General features: G+C 40.7%; 1 protein-coding gene across 3 annotated transcripts in view; it reads left to right on the forward strand.

The window, feature by feature from the left end:
- Window positions 1-18907, forward strand: part of mcf2a (MCF.2 cell line derived transforming sequence a) — an 88239-nt gene that overhangs the window by 40155 nt on the left and 29177 nt on the right. For all 3 annotated transcript variants that reach the window (XM_034181662.1, XM_034181663.1, XM_034181664.1), the window contains 11 exons: window positions 654-773; window positions 4446-4637; window positions 4727-4918; window positions 5222-5393; window positions 7893-7969; window positions 8321-8406; window positions 8560-8626; window positions 8775-8890; window positions 10123-10192; window positions 10302-10394; window positions 15614-15706. In XM_034181662.1, the coding sequence (XP_034037553.1) occupies window positions 654-773; window positions 4446-4637; window positions 4727-4918; window positions 5222-5393; window positions 7893-7969; window positions 8321-8406; window positions 8560-8626; window positions 8775-8890; window positions 10123-10192; window positions 10302-10394; window positions 15614-15706 (1278 nt within the window). The remainder of the gene's footprint in view (window positions 1-653; window positions 774-4445; window positions 4638-4726; window positions 4919-5221; window positions 5394-7892; window positions 7970-8320; window positions 8407-8559; window positions 8627-8774; window positions 8891-10122; window positions 10193-10301; window positions 10395-15613; window positions 15707-18907) is intronic.

Consider the following 18907-nt stretch of genomic DNA (forward strand, 5'->3'; position numbering starts at 1 on the left):
CTAAGGCACACCTGTGCACTAATCATGGTGTCTAATCAGCATCTTGATATGGCACACCTGTGAGGTGGGATGGATTATCTCAGCAAAGGAGAAATGCTCAATATCACAGATTTAGACTGGTTTGTGCACAGTATTTGAGGGAAATGGTGATATTGTGTATGTGGAAAAAGTTTTAGATCATTGAGTTAATCTCATACAAAATGGGAGCAAAACCAAAAGTGTTGCATTTATATTTTTGTTGAGTAAATTGTTTGAATGGGGTTTTCAACAGAGTACATTCTGAAAATTAGTAATCTGTCAATTTGCCTGGCTTTAAATGATCATCAATTTAATATTGATGTCAAGTCTAGTCTGGGAGTATGCACTGGTGCCACACACATTCACTGTACCACAAAACTGTCCTGGATCCCAGATGGCAACCACCAATCATAGTGTAAAACTGCATGCAAAAAAAGTAAAAAAAAAAAAAAAAAGTGGGCAGTTGGACATAGGTTTTTAAATATTTTTAACTAATTTCCTGCACTTTGCCTTCTGTCAAACCAAATTACCAACATTAACACGATAATGATATCTGTAGAATGTTCAGGGTTCAACAAGTTTTCTTTTCTTCTATAAACTTTATGTACCTTTGATGGCTCATGCTCTGTCTTTAGCTGGGGTTGTGTCTGGAGCATTTGCTGTCTCAAGAGAGAGAAGTGTCCATATCGGGATACACACTGGCACAAACAGAACTGTCTCTCAGAAAACTGGAAAGTCTGGAATCAAATGCACAGGTCAGTGCTTAACACAATGCCATCATCTGCAAATAAGAAAATTTATTAAGCTATTCTGTGGGTAGACTGCCACAGTGTTATGACAGCCATACAAAACACCTGACTTATCAAATTCATCTGTGATCATGGTCCAGTAATGTAAAAAAAAAAAAAAATGCATATATAAGCCCTGATGATGCATTACATGTTGACATATTTCAACCTGTTACTGATAGAGGGACTTTGAATAAGTATGAAGGTAACAGTCACCACTCTGTGAACTAATTTTATGCTTTTATCCATAATGAAAATGCATCAGTTGAATGACTCCTTCTCAAGTACTCCCTTAGTTGGAGGACATCACAGTTGGAGTAAACATGAGCGGTAATGACCCTAACCTGTGTCACCAAGCCCAACCTCAAACATGTGTAAGGATTTAGCATGGTAGAATCCACAGCAGCAAGTATCACTTCTATCTGTGAGGTTCACATATGCTAGGTTTCAGATACTCAGCCTAGTGGTGGCCATCATAAGAAAGGAAACATGTGAAGTATTAATGTGGCAGCCTTGCTTTGCAAGTTTTACTGTGATACATTATGGGCACTGTAGGGGGGAAATAAAGATAGAGAATGGACAAAAGAAATACCTATGAGAGAGCTAACTCGCTCACTCATTACTGATTCAGCAAATACATATGATAAATAATGACAATATAAATATTTTAGCAATACATGTTTAAAGATACTGCATGTCACTTGTGCACATTAGGCACATTGTACTTGATGGGAAACACCGGATTCCCTCCCCCAACTAAACACATGAGCAACATTATAAGACATAAAATACATGATGAAAGAGACTCAAAAACAACCATTAACTAAAATAAGCTGGAACATTTCTGAGGAAAAAAATCCAAAAGTTCATCTTGCTGCTGCACTGCATCACCTCAGGGAGCTTTGGTGGCCACTGTGTGCTGTGACAGGTTGTGCTAATACATTAACGCAATGAAAATCTTTTCACTTACAGTTACGCCCCAAATGTATTTGTGCTGTCTGATCTCTTCTCAGCACCCATAATCAAAATAAAGCCTTTATTTTTCGTTAGCATAAGCAGTCAAGCTAATCATGGGTGATGTATACACTAATGTTAACAAAAGTGTGAAGAAATTGCAACATTTCTGGATGTGCAGGTATAACTATTTACATGACACAAATGATCAATGCACTGCAAATTATTTGGTTCTTACCAAGATAAAAACAATTTAGATTTAGATTTTTTCAGCTTGGGACTCCGGCAAGGGCGGTCGCATTCCTCCCCTCCCCTCTCCTCTCCTCCTTTCTGCTCTCTATATCTCTATATCCGACCTTCCAAGTCCCAGCTTCACCAGACTGTGAATTCTTCAAATTATGATTTGGATTAACTATGGAATTGATCAGCTGGTCTCTCAACGCCATTGACACCATTGGTTTTCGACAAGGAGATCAGGGTTGGGGGACCCTGCATGCCCTGATGGAATCTACCCAGCGGGCTATGCTCTTGACGCCTGAGAGAATGGAGTGGGACATGTGGCTCCACTCTCTGTGGAAGATGTTGAGGATTCATTCGTATTCGCTTTTATGGTGGGAGGTTTGGTGCTGATTGGTTTGTGCGCTGCCCTGACCCACAGGAATATTAGCAAGACGGCTGCTTCCAGAATTTTGTCCCCTCATCAGTCCGTCATGTTTAATGAGTTGGGCAATGCTGTGTAATCTCAGACTGCATGAACTCTTGAACTCAAACGCAAAATGGATTCAATCTAGGAGCAAATCACTGCATTGCAAAGGATTGTACTGCTGAGGACCAGAGAATAGTCTTCATAAATTTGGACTCTCAACAGTCAGGGGTGCAGTAAATAGAATTCTGTATCTCTCCGCCAAACATCAACATGGCAGCCTTATCGGCTCCTGAAGGCCAAATTCCCTGCTCTTCCCCCAGAAGGATCTATGGCCTTGGTGAAGGAATTCGGCTCCCCCTCCTCATCTATTCCCCCCCCCCCCAGCCTGCTGTTGCCTAGCAACATCAGACTTTACACACACACGGACAGAAACTGTGAGACTTTACACACACACACAGACAGAAATTGACAGAAATTTAACTCATCTGCACACGACACGTCTCCATCCCTATTACCCCCCCCCCCATGTCTCTCCACTCCCCTCACCCTTGCCACCTTGAAGGCAGCGCAGTTTTTACTGCTGCAGCCTTCAACCCCCAGGCTGGGCGGCGCGGGCCCCTCCTGCTGCAGCCTTCACCCACTTTGCCTCAATTCGGATGACGGACTGCTTCAAGTTCAGTGCACATAAACAATGTCAAATGTATATGTGTTGTCTTTAATTTTGATGTGTGCCATTATTACGGTAAACAAGTAATAATTGTGGATTAATTGCTGTATCTTGTCTGAGGTAATTGGAGTGTAAACATAATTGCCCTTTTTTGGGATCAATAAAGTTGTCTGAGGTGCTAGATAATTTAGTTAATTTCTTATTTTAAGAGTTTAAGAGAGTGGAACCACATTTCAAAGGAGGTGACATTGAGAGAAGACTCCTTCAAAGGGAGACATACTGGATTTATTCTCTTAATATCACCCAGTGGTTTAAATGAGGACTTTGATTTCAAGCCCTTTCTATGATTTTTCAGAAATTGGGCTATTTTAATTTCTATCAGTTGGTTTTTCATGATAAATGATATATTCTTGTACCAACATTACGAAGTATGTTTTTATATGAAATGTGTTTGCAGTTTTTTTTTTTTTTCTTTCTACTGCATACTTATGTGCATGTGTGGTGCTTTTGTGTTAACAGACAGCTGATGCTAATTAAGACACAGCTGGTGTGGATTATTTGGGTTATGAATACACTGCTTCTGTCATGCTTCTTCTATAGTTGCCTGAAGAAGACCTCAGGGTCGAAACGTTGCTTTCGGTCAAATAAAGATTTTGGGAGCTTTACCAGTGTGTGGATTTTCTTTTTTGTCTACTATTCTTGATTATCCTGCACCTGGCTTAATTAGGATTGGCTGTGCGCACAACTGCTATTTTTACTTATTTTAAGAGTTTGACATGCTTATTTCTAGATTCAAGACATCTTGTCAAATCTTAGGAAATTATCTGTCCATGCAGCAAGATAAATTTCCCTCAGATTTAGTGTTATCTTGTTTTTAGACAGCACTTTTTTGCAGTGTGATGTTGGCGTGTGCAGTTAAGCTAACCGTGGTTGATGCCTATATGAACTGTGAATGTACGACATGTTCTAACATCACAAGTCATCAGACACTGTGTAAATACCCGTAACTCGACAACTACAACTGGTGAAATTCCTGGAAAACCTTCATCACTGTACATTTTGTCAACGTTGTCCAGTGAGTAAAGTTTTAAGCGCATGCCTCTTGGTGTTTTACTACTATATATAATTAGATATAGTATAGTGTTTCAGGAGCCACATGTCTAACTCATTAATGCTGCCAACCAATCAGTTGACCAGATTACCCCCCCCCCCCCCCCCCCCCCCCCCCCCCCCCCCAAAAAAAGCAACTCTTGCTTGTTGATGAACCCAAAATGTATTTTGGTCATTAAACTTGATGAGAAAACTTTCATTCACCAGCATAGCTCTTTTATCAGCAGTTTGAAATGTTCTTTTTCTTCGTTGGAACCCTCAGGAGGTAATGAGTCGAGGCCAGATCATTATCCTTCATGGACACCAGCTGGCAGCCGGTCACCACTACGCCACCGCTCTCATTATGCAACGCTGCAATGAGCTTCGCCACCACTGTGATAAGCTCAGCGCTGCACTCAAGAGCAAACGTGGTCACCTGGTGCAAAAGCACCAGCTACTCCTTTGTCTTGGACAGGTAGCCAGAGACCTGTTTGCATGTGCACATGCATGCATGCCCACAAGTGTGTGTACACGTATTGAGATATGTGCATTTGCTGCCTTCAGGCCCAGAGCTGGTGTGACGATGTGGCATATCTATTAGCCAATCAGCTGGTGGATAAATTCCAGTCCAAGGAGGGGGCTCAGGCTGCCTTGAGGGACATTGAGAAGTTCCTGGAGGGAGCACCATCTATGCTGAGCTCAGGAATTGACATTTTGGTTCTGGAGTTCGAGGCTGTCATCACCCCTCAGCTGCAGGTCAAACACTTTCAGCTCTCCTAATTTTTTCATAATTCAACTCAAAGGTGATTTCAAGTTCTCACACACACACACACACACACACACACACACACACACACACACACACACACACACACACACACACACACACACACACACACACACACACACACACACACACACACACACATATATATACTCGTGTATATATATATACTTTCAATGTGCTGTTAATTTCAGTTAACATAGGTTTTAAAACATAAATGATGTCCTGTAACTATGTTTTAACACTTTGTCTTTGATTTTCCTCACATCTGTCAGGCTGAGATAGTGAAAACCTTTGAGAAGCACGGTGCTGTGCAGCAGATGATCCAGAACCGGCAGGCCTGTCTGAGGAAGCTGGCCGATAAACACGTGCGACCCATCCAACTGGTGGCCCCTAGACCCGAGAATCCACCACGATCCAAGTCCCCACTCTTCTCCCCAAAACACGGTGCAGTGCCAACACACAATCACAAATAATCAAACTACAAAATTATTTTTGACAATTAAAATAGAAATTTTATCTACAGGATGTGCATGTATAAATGGAGATGTACATACTGTAAGTGGTGTCCATGCATGGTTGCACTAACCCAAGTGTTTTTCAAACATTTCAGTTCAGCTTGGTGTATAAATCTCATCGTTCCAGACAATGTTAGTTAGCAGCTGGCTGTTAGAAACAAGTTATAGACAAAACCAAACCAGCTGAGCTCTAGGATGTTTTCATTGTCCAAAAATGGCCACCAGAGGGCGCTTGGTGTAAAGTCCGTGCCAACCCATACCACTACAGATTTGAAATAAAACGATCAGGGTGTGCTTTAATTCATGGGGTTTAATAAAAAAAAAAAAAAAAATTCCATTAAAGGTTTAGGAATTGCATCCATGTGTACACACAGTCTGTCCATTTTTGGAGCCCATACGTATATGAAAACACTCAATATAAGGATTATATTTATTACAAATCATCTCTTTTACAACCAGTTTTCTTTAGACAAGGCAGAAGATGGATATATGAATATTTTTGACAATGAATGTGTCTGCGAAGACATAAAGACACCCAAGAGGTTAGTTACAGTCTTCTGTGGCTGTGACAGAAGAAGCTGTGCACACTGCAACCTGTTGCATCTCCAGTTATAAAGGTTTGGAGAGAAAGACGAAAAAAATTTTCTTAAAAAAGGTAGATGTGAAATTTCACCTACAGTTTGCCAGAAGACACACAGGAGACTAGAGCTGAGGTTTTTGTTTTTCACATGAAAAATGGAAAATATGTAACTTTGATGGAATATTTCTCCCAAGACGGTTATGGTCTCACCTACTCCTGTTGCTTTGGTTTTATTCAAACAAACCTTGATAGAATTTGGGTTGAGGATCAGCACCTCTAAATCTGAGGCCATGGTTCTCAGCAGGAAACCGATGGATTGCCTACTTCGGGTAGGGAATGCAGTCTTGCCCCAAGTGAAGGAGTTCAAGTACCTTGGGGTCTTGTTTATAAGTGAGGGTACAATGGAGCGTGAGATTGGCTTAAGAATTAGCGCAGCAGGGGTGGTATTGCATTCGCTCTACCATACCGTTGTGTCGAAAAGGGAGCTGAGCCAAAAGGCGAAGCTCTTGATCTACTGGTCAATCTTCGTTCCTACTCTCGCCTATGGTCATGAGTGTTGGGTCATGACCGAAAGAACGACATCACAGGTACAAGTGGTTAAAATGGGTTTCCTTAGGAGGTTGGCTGGTGTCTCCCACAGAGCTAAGGTGAGAAGCCCCGTCATCTGTGGGGAGCTTGGAGTAGAGCCACTGCTCCTTCGCGTTGAAAGGAGCCAGCTGAGGTGGTTTGGGCATCTGGTAAGGATGCCCCCTGGGTGCCTTCCTAGGGAGGTTTTCCAGGCACATCCATCTGGGAGGAGACCCACTTCTACACATATGTGCAAGCACACACATGCATGCAACCAGTTAAATCATCATGGCACATGTCAAGGCACAGTGTTCATAGAGTTCAGACCAAAATTCACTTAATAAGAGTTAATTGCTATGTTATAGAAATGGTTGTTTAGGAAGGCGGAGACTGTATAAATAAAAATAAAAAAACTTGATGTCTGCACAGATGTAATGCCTGGAACAGGACAACACAAAGACAGTTACCAATGATCATTGTTAGGTTCTTTTATCACAATGAGACCTCCAAAAAGAATTGGACAGGAAACGGACTTCAAAGTTTAGATGTTGTATTGTAAAGAGTATAGAGTTATCTCAGCGCTGGGATATTGAACCGGTCGCATGCAAACACCAGGAACAAAGAACCCAGACTTCATTTGTTCTCTAACTTTTATAACTTCAGCCTAAACCACTCCCATATGGGCAGTCCTTAACCTGGCTTGAGTCAGTGTCTATGTGAGCTGGCTGCAGTGGTGAAAAATGGGTGGTGTCTGTTTGTGGTGTGTTCCTGGTTGCTATGTAAAAATCTTATGTGTGTTTATGTATGTAGTGTAGTTTCATGCAATAAAAATAGTGTTCCATCATGCTGATTCTTTTTCCAAATAGACATGAATACTTTGGTTTTATCAATTAAACATATATAAAAGGATCAGATGGTTTTATCAATTAGACAGCTGTAAAAGGATCTGATAGTTTTACCAAATACAAGGACATTTTTGTGCATCAGCCATTTTGAAAGGCAGTTAGGTTAAGATCAGATAGTTACAAGGACATTTTGGATGTGCGTCAGCCATTTTGTGTCATGCATCATGGAACACTCTTACATCATTCAGCCACAAAACCTGAATAAATACAACCTGATTTTGTCATAGGTTGCAGAAGATCGACTCAAAAAAATATATTTTAATTGGGAAAAGTTGTCAAACGTCTTACTTTATTTTATGTGCCTAAAACATTTTCACAGTAATATATTACTCTTGCCACTATTTGTGATGTTTTGATGAGTTGTTGAATTGTGCAGGTGATGGATTGAAATTCACATTTGACATTTCGCTGCCTGGGAAGAAAACATCTCGTAAGAGCCCCAACCAAAGAAAGGTGAGGCAGCAGGATCAGTGCCAATATTAATGCCTGGTTTTTACTTATTTATTTGTGCTTGGACACCAATAATATCCCAGAAATGTCAGGGGGGACAAATCTTCCACAGTTTCATTCCAGATAGATGAACACCAGCTTGATGAATATAGAAATAAAAGGCCAATAAAATGTCAAATACTAAGATATAATTCTCTGTCTAACATACAGAGATGATCTCTTATGAGTTCCTTGCAATTCTAAACCCTAGGCTAATGCTAAATTCGTCGAGCAGGTGTGTATCTATCTGGATTGACGACTCAAAACAGTTCGTATTGTGTGTGTGTGTGTGTGTGTGTGTGTGTTATGTTTCAGATAGAGGTGATTCACGACTACCAGGAGAGCAGGAGCTGTGTGTCCTACAGTGTGGAGGGGGAGGACAGCCCAGATCTCCTGAAGCGGTGAGGATTAGGAGGAGGTGTCTATCTGAACCATCTGCCTGTCCTCTCTGCTCTTGATGTTTGTGATTCTCTTTGTTCAGTGTTAATGATGCCCTCTGGCACCCCTTGTGTGTGTGTGTGTGTGCGTGCGTGTGCGCGTGTGTGTGTATACAGCTGTGTGATGAGAGAACTCATCGAGACAGAGAGGATTTATGTGGAAGAGTTGCTGTCAGTGCTGTTGGTGAGGAACAAAAGTCACTTTTCTTATGATGCTCAATAATAATAATATTAAAAACACTGAATGCGAAATTGCCACAGCTGCTTTCATTGTCTACAGAATACATTTGTAAACACCTGCACAACCGTTGTTCTTTCTTCAAATGTTGCAGGGATACAGGGCTGAGATGGATAACCCAGCTCTTTCGGGTCTGCTGCCTCCCATCCTCCGCAGTAAGAGAGACATCCTCTTTGGAAACATGCCGGAGCTCTACAACTTTCACAGCAGGTTTAAACTTTATTTATTCAGCGTAGTAGCTTCAACAAGCAACTCTTCCTGTTTTCTCTCTCTCTCTGTTTTTGCTGATGTGTGGTGCTGGAACTGTAACTAGTAGTACATAGAATGTGAATATGTTACATATAGCAGCAGTCTCGTTAAAAATTAATTTAAAGATGTATTTTCAGCATTAGTGACATTGTCTCACCAGTCTCAAAGGGGGCCGCTGTGGCGTTAAAGCGGGTACGTCGGGTTGCTCAATTACTTAATGCATTTCTGAGCAGAAATTCCGGCCCGCCGTAGTGTTCAAGGCATTTATCCCTGAGCTAGAGGTCAGAACCTGTAAAATTTGGTAATTTAAGAGCCTTGTATTGCTTGCAGAGGTGGGACGAAGTCACCATCAAGTCACTCTCAAGTCATCAATCATCGAGTACCAAGTCAAGTCTCAAGTCATCTTGCAAACAATTGGTCATTATAACTTGAGACTTGACTTGGGACTTGCTGATTGATGACTTGAGAGTGACTTGATGGTGACTTCGTCCCACCTCTGATTGCTTGTGAGCTTGATAAAGTTCGACTGTACATTCCTGATTCCACTGGTCAACACTATTTTTCTTGCATGGAGTTTTTCAGTGGATTTGGGGTAATTTGGTGTTTGTTTTTGAGATGTGAAAACATATTTCTCGTATCAAGCATTGAAGCAAAAGCTGCAGTCTCTCACACCTCTTCGGCACCATAAACGATATTACGGCTCTTTGTTCAAATTTCACAAACCTGGTTTAAAAACTATGCTTTTGAAGCTGCTTTAGTGTGTGATTAGTCACATCAAACTGATGAGTGAATGAGCAACTTTTGTGTAATCCATCAGTACAGAACACGCAAATTGCAAAAAAAAAACGTGTGTTGGAGTCAATCTGAGCACAGATTTGGATTCAGCACCCCAAAATGACCCCACATTAGTACTCAAAGTCCATGCAAGAAAATTATTATTATTATTACTTTTTTGTCCAGTGTTATCAAACTGGCATCTGCATCACCTCTCCTGACACCATGAACCCTTATCATTTTTATTTCAGAAGGACAAGGTCACTGGAAATGTTTTTTGGTGTGTTTTTTATTATTGTTATTTAAAAATGTAGTATATTGCCAGGATGTGTCATTCTTCGAGGCGTGCAGTCACTCTGTTGTGTGTGTGTGTTTTTGGCTTATGGAAAGCTTATAACCATCTTTTTTTGGAATTCCAGGGTTTTTCTTCAGGACCTGGAGGGATGTCTGGATGTTCCAGAAAATGTGGGGGCTTGTTTTTTAGAGAGGGTAAGATTTTGTTTCTACATCTTCTTGAATATTTAATTCTATATTATGAGCAAATTTGTTTTATTTATTTTTCTGTGTTTTTTCCCTTATTCTGTCACAATTTTTCCAGAAAGAGCATTTTCAAATGTATGAATGCTACTGTCAGAATAAGCTGCGCTCTGAGGCCCTCTGGAGACAATTTTCCAACTGTGCCTTCTTTCAGGTCAGTTCTCCCTGATGTTTTTAATCACTGGTACAGTAATCTGTGGTTTATAGTGCAATGTAGTTTGTAATTTTCCTGGATCTGAGATTGAGGCTTTCAATGACTTCCTGAATTTGAAAAAGTGGATTTGTGCTCAGTGACAGTCAAACCTACAACCCCTGGCAAAAATTATGGAATCACCGGCCTCGAAGGATGTTCATTCAGTTGTTTAATTTTGTAGAAAAAAAGCAGATCACAGACATGACACAAAACTAAAGTCGTTTCAAATGGCAACGTTCTGGTTTTAAGAAACACTATAAGAAATCAAGAAAAAAAAATTGTGGCAGTCAGTAACGGTTACTTTTTTAGACCAAGCAGAGGGAAAAAAATATGGACTCACTCAATTCTGAGGAATAAATTATGGAATCACCCTGTAAATTTTCATCCCCAAAACTAACACCTGCATCAAATCAGATCTGCTCGTTAGTCTGCATCTAAAAAGGAGTGATCACACCTTGGAGAGCTGTTGCACCAAGTGGACTGACATGAATCATGGCTCCAACACGAGAGATGTCAATTGAAACAAAGGAGAGGATTATCAAACTCTTAAAAGAGGGTAAATCATCACGCAATGTTGCAAAAGATGTTGGTTGTTCACAATCAGCTGTGTCTAAACTCTGGACCAAATACAAACAACATGGGAAGGTTGTTAAAGGCAAACATACTGGTAGACCAAGGAAGACAAAGCGTCAAGACAGAAAACTTAAAGCAATATGTCTCAAAAATGAGGAACGAATGGGAGGAAACTGGAGTCAACATCTGTGACCGAACTGTAAGAAACCATCTAAAGAAAATGGGATTTACATATAAAAAAGCTAAACGAAAGCCATCATTAACACCTAAACAGAAAAAAACAAGGTTACAATGGGCTAAGGAAAAGCAATCGTGGACTGTGGATGACTGGATGAAAGTCATATTCAGTGATGAATCTCGAATCTGCATTGGGCAAGGTGATGATGCTGGAACCTTTGTTTGGTGCCGTTCCAATGAGATTTATAAAGATGACTGCCCGAAGAGAACATGTAAATTTCCACAGTCATTGATGATAAGGGGCTGCATGTCAGGTAAAGGCACTGGGGAGATGGCTGTCATTACATCATCAATAAATGCACAAGTTTACATTGATATTTTGGACACTTTTCTTATCCCATCAATTGAAAGGATGTTTGGGCATAATGAAATCATTTTTCAAGATGATAACGCATCTTGCCATAGAGCAAAAACTGTGAAAACATTCCTTGCAAAAAGACACATAGGGTCAATGTCATGGCCTGCAAATAGTCCGGATCTTAATCCAATTGAAAATCTTTGTTGGAAGTTGAAGAAAATGGTCCAGGACAAGGCTCCAAGCTGCAAAGCTGATCTGGCAACAGCAATCAGAGAAAGTTGGAGCCAGATTGATGAGTACTGTTTGTCACTCATTAAGTCCATGCCTCAGAGACTGCAAGCTGTTATAAAAGCCAGAGGTGGTGCAACAAAATACTAGTGATGTGTTGGAGTGTTCTTTTGTTTTTCATGATTCCATAATTTTTTCCTCAGAATTGAGTGATTCCATATTTTTTTTCCCTCTGCTTGGTCTAAAAAAGTAACCGTTACTGACTGCCACAATTTTTTTTTCCTGATTTCTTATAGTGTTTCTTAAAGCCAGAAAGTTGCCATTTGAAATTACTTTAGTTTTGTATCATGTCTGTGATCTGCTTTTTTTCTACAAAATTAAACGACTGAATGAACATCCTCCGAGGCCGGTGATTCCATAATTTTTGCCAAGGGTTGTATTAACAGACTAGCAGTGTACCCAAGTGATGCTCAGGTGTGAGACTTTGGAGGCATCTGTGATTGTGTTGCCTCTGACAGTCCAGGTTTGTAGATGATGGTTCCTTGGATTTGACATTGTCACAGTTTGCAAATAATGTAATAAAAACACAGAATTCACATACTTGTATACAGTTGAGCTCAAACGTTTACATACCCTGGCAGATTTTTTTTTTTTTTTTGCCATTTTTCAGAAAATATGAATGACAACACAAAAACTTTTTTCTCTCTCATGGTTAGTAGCTTATGTGGCTGTGATTTGAGAAATTGTGCACAGTGCAAGCTTTGCATTTTGCATCACTGCTCTTAGCTTCATAGTGGAGTAGAGCAGAGAAGGATTTTCTTTCACCAAAACAGATCAAATCCAGACTTGCATCTCAGATGTACCTTCTGGCAATTTGTAGCTAAACTTTCAGGTCTTCTTTTTAAGAAAATCCTCCTCTATACCACTTCATCATGAAGATGGATAACTGGTGATACAAAATGGTGACGCATAATTTCTCCAATCACAGCCACATAAGCCCATAACTTCTTCTGGGTTGTCTGGGTGTCTTGGTGGCTTTCCTCACTCTTCTACTTCTTGCACAGTCACTCAGTTTTTGAGAACTGTCTACTCCATGCAGATTTACCATAAAGTGCCATATTGTTTGTATTTCTTTGTAATTAATGTAAATAAAGTCTGAAACATATTCAATGGCAGTTTAACCATCAGAGAGCCTCATCCACAACTACCACAAAAGACAAAACGCTGTCATTGATGTTAAAGTGGGCAATACATGTTATTAAGAACAGAGGTATGTAAACTTTTGATCAGGGTCATTGGGGTAGTTTGTGTTGTCATTATGATTTAAAAAGAGTAAACCTGGTTGTTTGACAATAAATGGCTTCACCCAACCACTAACCATGAGTGAAAAAAAGTTTTTGTTATTCATATTCTCTGAAAAATGGTAAAAAAAAAAAAAAAAAAATTCCGCCAGGGTATGTAATCTTTTGAGCACAACTGTAGATGATGGCATCTGCTTTTACATGATATGAATGCCCCCTGGTGGTGATTTCATAAATTAATGTTCGTAATGAAGGTATCCCACATCTTACGGATGATAAAATGTCTTTTTTAAGTGTGAAATTAAGTTAATGTGTATGTTACCTATAACCTACAGTAGTGTTCAGAATAATAGTAGTGCTATGTGATTAAAAGATTAGTCCAGGTTTTGAGTATATTTCTTATTGTTACATGGGAAACAAGGTACCAGTAGATTCAGTAGATTCTCACAAATCCAACAAGACCAAGCATTCATGATATGCACATTCTTAAGGCTATGAAATTGGGCTATTAGTAAAAAAAAAAAAGTACAAAAGGGGGTGTTCACAATAATAGTAGTGTGGCATTCAGTCAGTGAGTTCATCAGTTTTGTGCAACAAACAGGTGTGAATCAGGTGTCCCCTATTTAAGGATGAAGCCAGCACCTGTTGAACATGCTTTTCTCTTTGAAAGCCTGAGGAAAATGGGACGTTCAAGACATTGTTTAGAAGAACAGCGTAGTTTGAATAAAAGGTTGATTGGAGAGGGGAAAACTTATACGCAGGTGCACAAAATTATAGGCTGTTCATCTACAATGATCCCCAATGCTTTAAAATGGACAAAAAACACCAGAGATGCATGGAAGAAAACGGAAAACAACCATCAAAATGGATAGAAGAATAACCAGAATGGCAAAGGCTCACCCATTGTTCAGCTCCAGGATGATCAAAGACAGTCTGAAGTTACCTGTAAGTGCTGTGACAGTTAGAAGATGCCTGTGTGAAGCTAATTTATGTGCAAGAATCCCCCACAAAGTCCCTCTGTTAAATAAAAGATGTGCAGAAGAGGTTACATTTTGCTAAAGAACACATCAACTGGCCTAAAGAGAAATGGAGGAATATTTTGTGGACTGATGAGAGTAAAATTGTTCTTTTTGGGTTTAAAGGCCGCAGACAGTTTGTGAGATGACCCCCAAACTCTGAATTCAAGCCACAGTCCACAGTGAAGACAGTGAAGCATGGTGGTGCAAGCATCATGATATGGGCATGCTTCTCCTACTATGGTGTTGGGCCTATATATCGCATGCCAGGTATCATGGATCAGTTTGGATATGTCAAAATACTTGCAGAGGTCATGTTGCCTTGTGCTGAAGGGGACATGCCCTTGAAATGGGTGTTTCAACAAGACAATGACCCCAAGCACACTAGTAAATGAGAAAAATCTTGGTTACAAACCAACAAAATTAATGTTTTGGAGTGGCCTGCTCAATCTCCGGACCTAAATGCAATTGAGAACTTGTGTATTGACATCAAAAAAGCTGTTTCTGAAGCAAAACCAAGAAATATGAATGAATTGTGGAATGTTGTTAAAGAATCTTGGAGTGGAATAACAGCTGAAAGGTGCCACAGATTGGTTGACTCCATGCCTCACAGATGTGAAGAAATCATGAAAAACTGGTTATACAACTAAATACTAGTTTAGTGATTCACAAGATTGCTAAAAAAGCAGTTTGAACATAATAGTTTTGAGTTTGTAGCGTCAACAGCAGATGCTACTATTATTGTGAACACCCCCTTTTCTTACTTTTTTTCTTTTTACTAATAGCCCAATTTCATAGCCTTAAGAGTGTGCATATCATGAATGCTTGGTCTTGTTGGATTTGTGAGAATCTACTGAATCTACTGGTACCTTGTTTCTCATGTAACAATAGGAAATATACTCAAAACCTGGATTAATCTTTTTAGTCATATAGCACTACTATTATTCTGAACACTACTGTAAGTGTGGTTTCCAGTTTTTCCAGCCAGCAGACGATATAAGGAGCTACTTCACACTGAACCCTTCACCTAATGAATGATAGACAAAGGTTCTGCAAATCTATATAACATTTTGCAATCACATGTAGAGTGAAACTCTTTGGGTACAGTGGTGTACGGTCTACACTACTACACTACAGCCTTAAAACACCCCCTGGTGGCACCTGCTTGAGCGCACATACATAATCAGGGTATTAAATGATCAAATGTCATGATAATTTTCTTTTTGTTGGACTGTTGCCTCAGTTTTGAGAATCCCAGTTACTGTAAAAGGCCAAGGGAACACCCACATTTCACCAGGCTACTTCAGAGGTGGGGCTGGATCAGGTGTCTTCCTGGGTAGTTGTCAATCAGGATCCAGGGTGGTTCTGCCATGTGATGAATGTGATGGCACATGGCACCATGGAGCAGCACACATTTCCTGACCAGACCTAATGAAATCAGAGCAGAGTTTGGCATTCAACGTTACAAAATGCTGATGTCTTGTTCAAAGATATTGCACTCATTGTTTGTGATGTTTCTTTTTTAAGGAGTGTCAAAAAAAGCTGGAGCACAAACTTGGCCTAGATTCCTACTTGTTAAAGCCAGTCCAACGCCTCACCAAATACCAGCTGCTGCTTAAGGTTATTACGCCCCCCCCCACCCACACACACACACACACACACACACACACACACACACACACACACACACACACACACACACACACACACACACACACACACACACACACACACACACACTAGACTCCACAGCTGCATTGATGCACAGGCCCGTTGCTACAAGGCAAGCAAAGTGATCAATTGCCTCAGACCCCGACCTGGCCTGGGACCCCCAGACAAAGACTGGTTATGAATGTTATACAACAACAAACTGTGGCAGCGCCACTTTAAATTCTGTGCTCATCTTGACGGGTACTAGTTGATACAGGACTTAGGACACCGGCAAAATACAAGACTTCAGCAATCATGAAGCGGAGTTATCTATCAGGAAGCCAGAAAAGAAAGAAAAGAATGGAAGAGTAAGAAAAAAACAGAACAGTGGTAAGTGATAATTTAGATTGGATAAATTAGGCCTACATGTTAACAAATATAATGTTTATGTTAGCTACTTGCCTGGCTGTGTTATATTAACAGTGTTGCATCTTCATAAATGATTAATGTCCACTCGTTTCCCAAAGTACATACTTAGTTTCCCAAAAAGTAGTTTCCCCAAAAAGTAATCTACTGAACCACGCTCAACTTCCTTGGTCTCGCATCTCCCTCTGCTGGAGTCTTATGAGCATAACACCCAAGGACTCATGTAGACATACAAACATCATCTATGATATCTCCTCCCCCTTAAGTTAACAACTTATTTTTAATAACATTATTAAAGTATGTTTGATTTAGTTACTGTGAACATTTTTTGAAGTATTTTGGATTTTGTAGTACTACAGAATTTGCGCTCTCTTTATATGTTAGTTATTATGGGATGGTGATGGGATTTTTGCAAATGTTCAAATGCACTGTCAAAGAAATATTTTATTGATATAAAGTGTGAGCATAAACAGTGTGTCTATGCTGTGGTTTGTGTAGGCTTTGGGCAGATAGGGTGGGATGGTGAGGTGTGGAGGGGCAGGGGGCCTCCAAGTCCATTTTGCTTTGGGCCCCCAAATGCCTTGAAACTGATGCATGGACATTCATTCAATCTGCAGCAGCACCCATCTACTGTAGCCCCCCCCCCCCCCCCCCCCCCAAAAAAAGAAAACACAACACAACAATAACAACAAAACAAAAAAGGTGATGGTCTAGCGCAGGGGTCGGCAACCTTTGAGACACTGAGTGCCAATTTCAAATTTTCTAGTCAATGAGCATGCCACTATCAACAATAATGGTAAAAATGACACAAACTACAGGAATACATTCAAGCTAACTGATCATCTGCAGAGGAATGGTCTATTTGAGGAGTTTCAGAATACGTTCAACAAATTTGGAATTTTATTTTACATAGGCATGCATATGAGTATTCCTTACAGATAGACTGTTGTGCTCAGACACAATTTCACATTTTGCTTGTAGGTCTATAATCTGCTCCAAAATCAATGTAAAAAAAACAGTAAACAGCAAAAAATACATCTACCAAAGACTATGATAACCAGATGATTTTATAACCCAATAGAACTGATAGTTGGATTTGTTTTTTTTTGTTTTTTTCTCTGAATGATTCAACTTCTCTGTCTCTGTTTTCTCCTCTGTGATGCTGAGGAGGACCCTCATGCACCCGTGTGTGTGTGTGTGTGTGTGTGTGCTCACATATAATCTTACTGTATTAATCTTTTTTATATATATAAACTTCTTATTATTAACATCTTATGAATCAACAATTAAATAAACCTCTCATAAATCATTTTAACAAAGGCCAATGACGAATAAAAATGCATCACAAACGAAACGGCCACACATTTTATATAAGCAAACAGCAACGTATTTAACTAATCAGTGTGGGCTGAGACTAAAATAAATCATAGGCTATGTCTCAATTAATATATCTTGCCTACCAGTCAGTGTGATCCCTGTCCTTGCTTTTCTTGGCTGAGCTTTTTTATCTGGGGTTCGTAGTTTGTCACTTTTAATTGTAAACATGCCTCAGAATAGTCCGTCGTCAAACGGCTGCGGATGGGGCTGAGCACACTTTTCATGTGCGAAAATACCTGCTCACACAGGTATGTTGAGCCGAACACTGACAAGAGGGCCAATGCAATGTTCTTGAGACAGCTGAACTTCTCTGGTGCAGACGTCCAGCATGCGAGGATGCAGGCTCCATGCTGTTGCACAGGGGTGGATTCCAACTGCTTTCGGAGCTCTGCAAATGTCGTCACCCACAGTGATGAGCTCTTCAGCTCTATCAGCTGCATCTCCACGTCCTGTACATCCATCAGTCGATCAGAGCTGCGTCCAGGTCATGTCCATCAAAGCTGTCAGGCTTGATCAAGAAGGAGAACATCGGACCGTACCGTTTAAAATCCACAAAGCGGGTCGTGAACTCCGCCTCCAGCTCACGCATGTATTCGGCTATTTCAGCGGTGCTGATGTTGCGTTGTGAGGACAACTCCCTCAAGTGTCGGAAGTAGTGGAAGGCGGAGGACGCAATGTCACCTGAGAATACTGCAAGCTTGGCAACAAAAGCAGCCCGTGTTTCAAACATGTCCAAAACAGTTTGTCCTGCACCTTGCAGCCTGAGATTGAGCTCGTTGAGGTACCCGGTGATGTCCGCAAGAAACAAAAGTTTCACAATCCACTTCTCGTCCTCCAGTTGCAGATAATGTTGCCCCTTCTCAGCCAGAAACACCTTGATGCCATCGATGCAGCTGACAAAGCGCTCCAGAACTTTTCCACAGCTCAGCCATCTCACTGCCGAGTGGAGAGGGAGATCTGTGTATACACTGTCCATTTCCTCGAGCAGGGATCGAAACTGTTGGTGTGTCAGTGCAGATCGTTTGACGAGGAAGTTAATCACCTTTGCCACCGTAGCCATGACATCATTGAGATCTGAATTGGACATTTTTGCACACAGGTTTTCCTGGTGAATTATGCAGTGGAGCTTCATGACGGGGTGGCCGAATTGTCTTCAATTAGTTTGACGGCTCCCTTCTGCTTCCCGACCATGGAGGGAGCGCCGTCTGTAGTTACAGCAAACACCTTCCTCATATCAACTCCTCTCTCCTCAAAATGTTGCATAATCACCGTGGCTACGTACTCGCCTCTAGTTGTGTCCGGCATGGGCTGCAAACAGCAGAGTTCTTCTCTCACGGTTGTATCGCAGTATCTTGCAATGACAGCCAA

This window comes from Thalassophryne amazonica, chromosome 11 (genome assembly GCF_902500255.1).
Source record: "Thalassophryne amazonica chromosome 11, fThaAma1.1, whole genome shotgun sequence".
NCBI classification, from domain to species: domain Eukaryota; kingdom Metazoa; phylum Chordata; class Actinopteri; order Batrachoidiformes; family Batrachoididae; genus Thalassophryne; species Thalassophryne amazonica.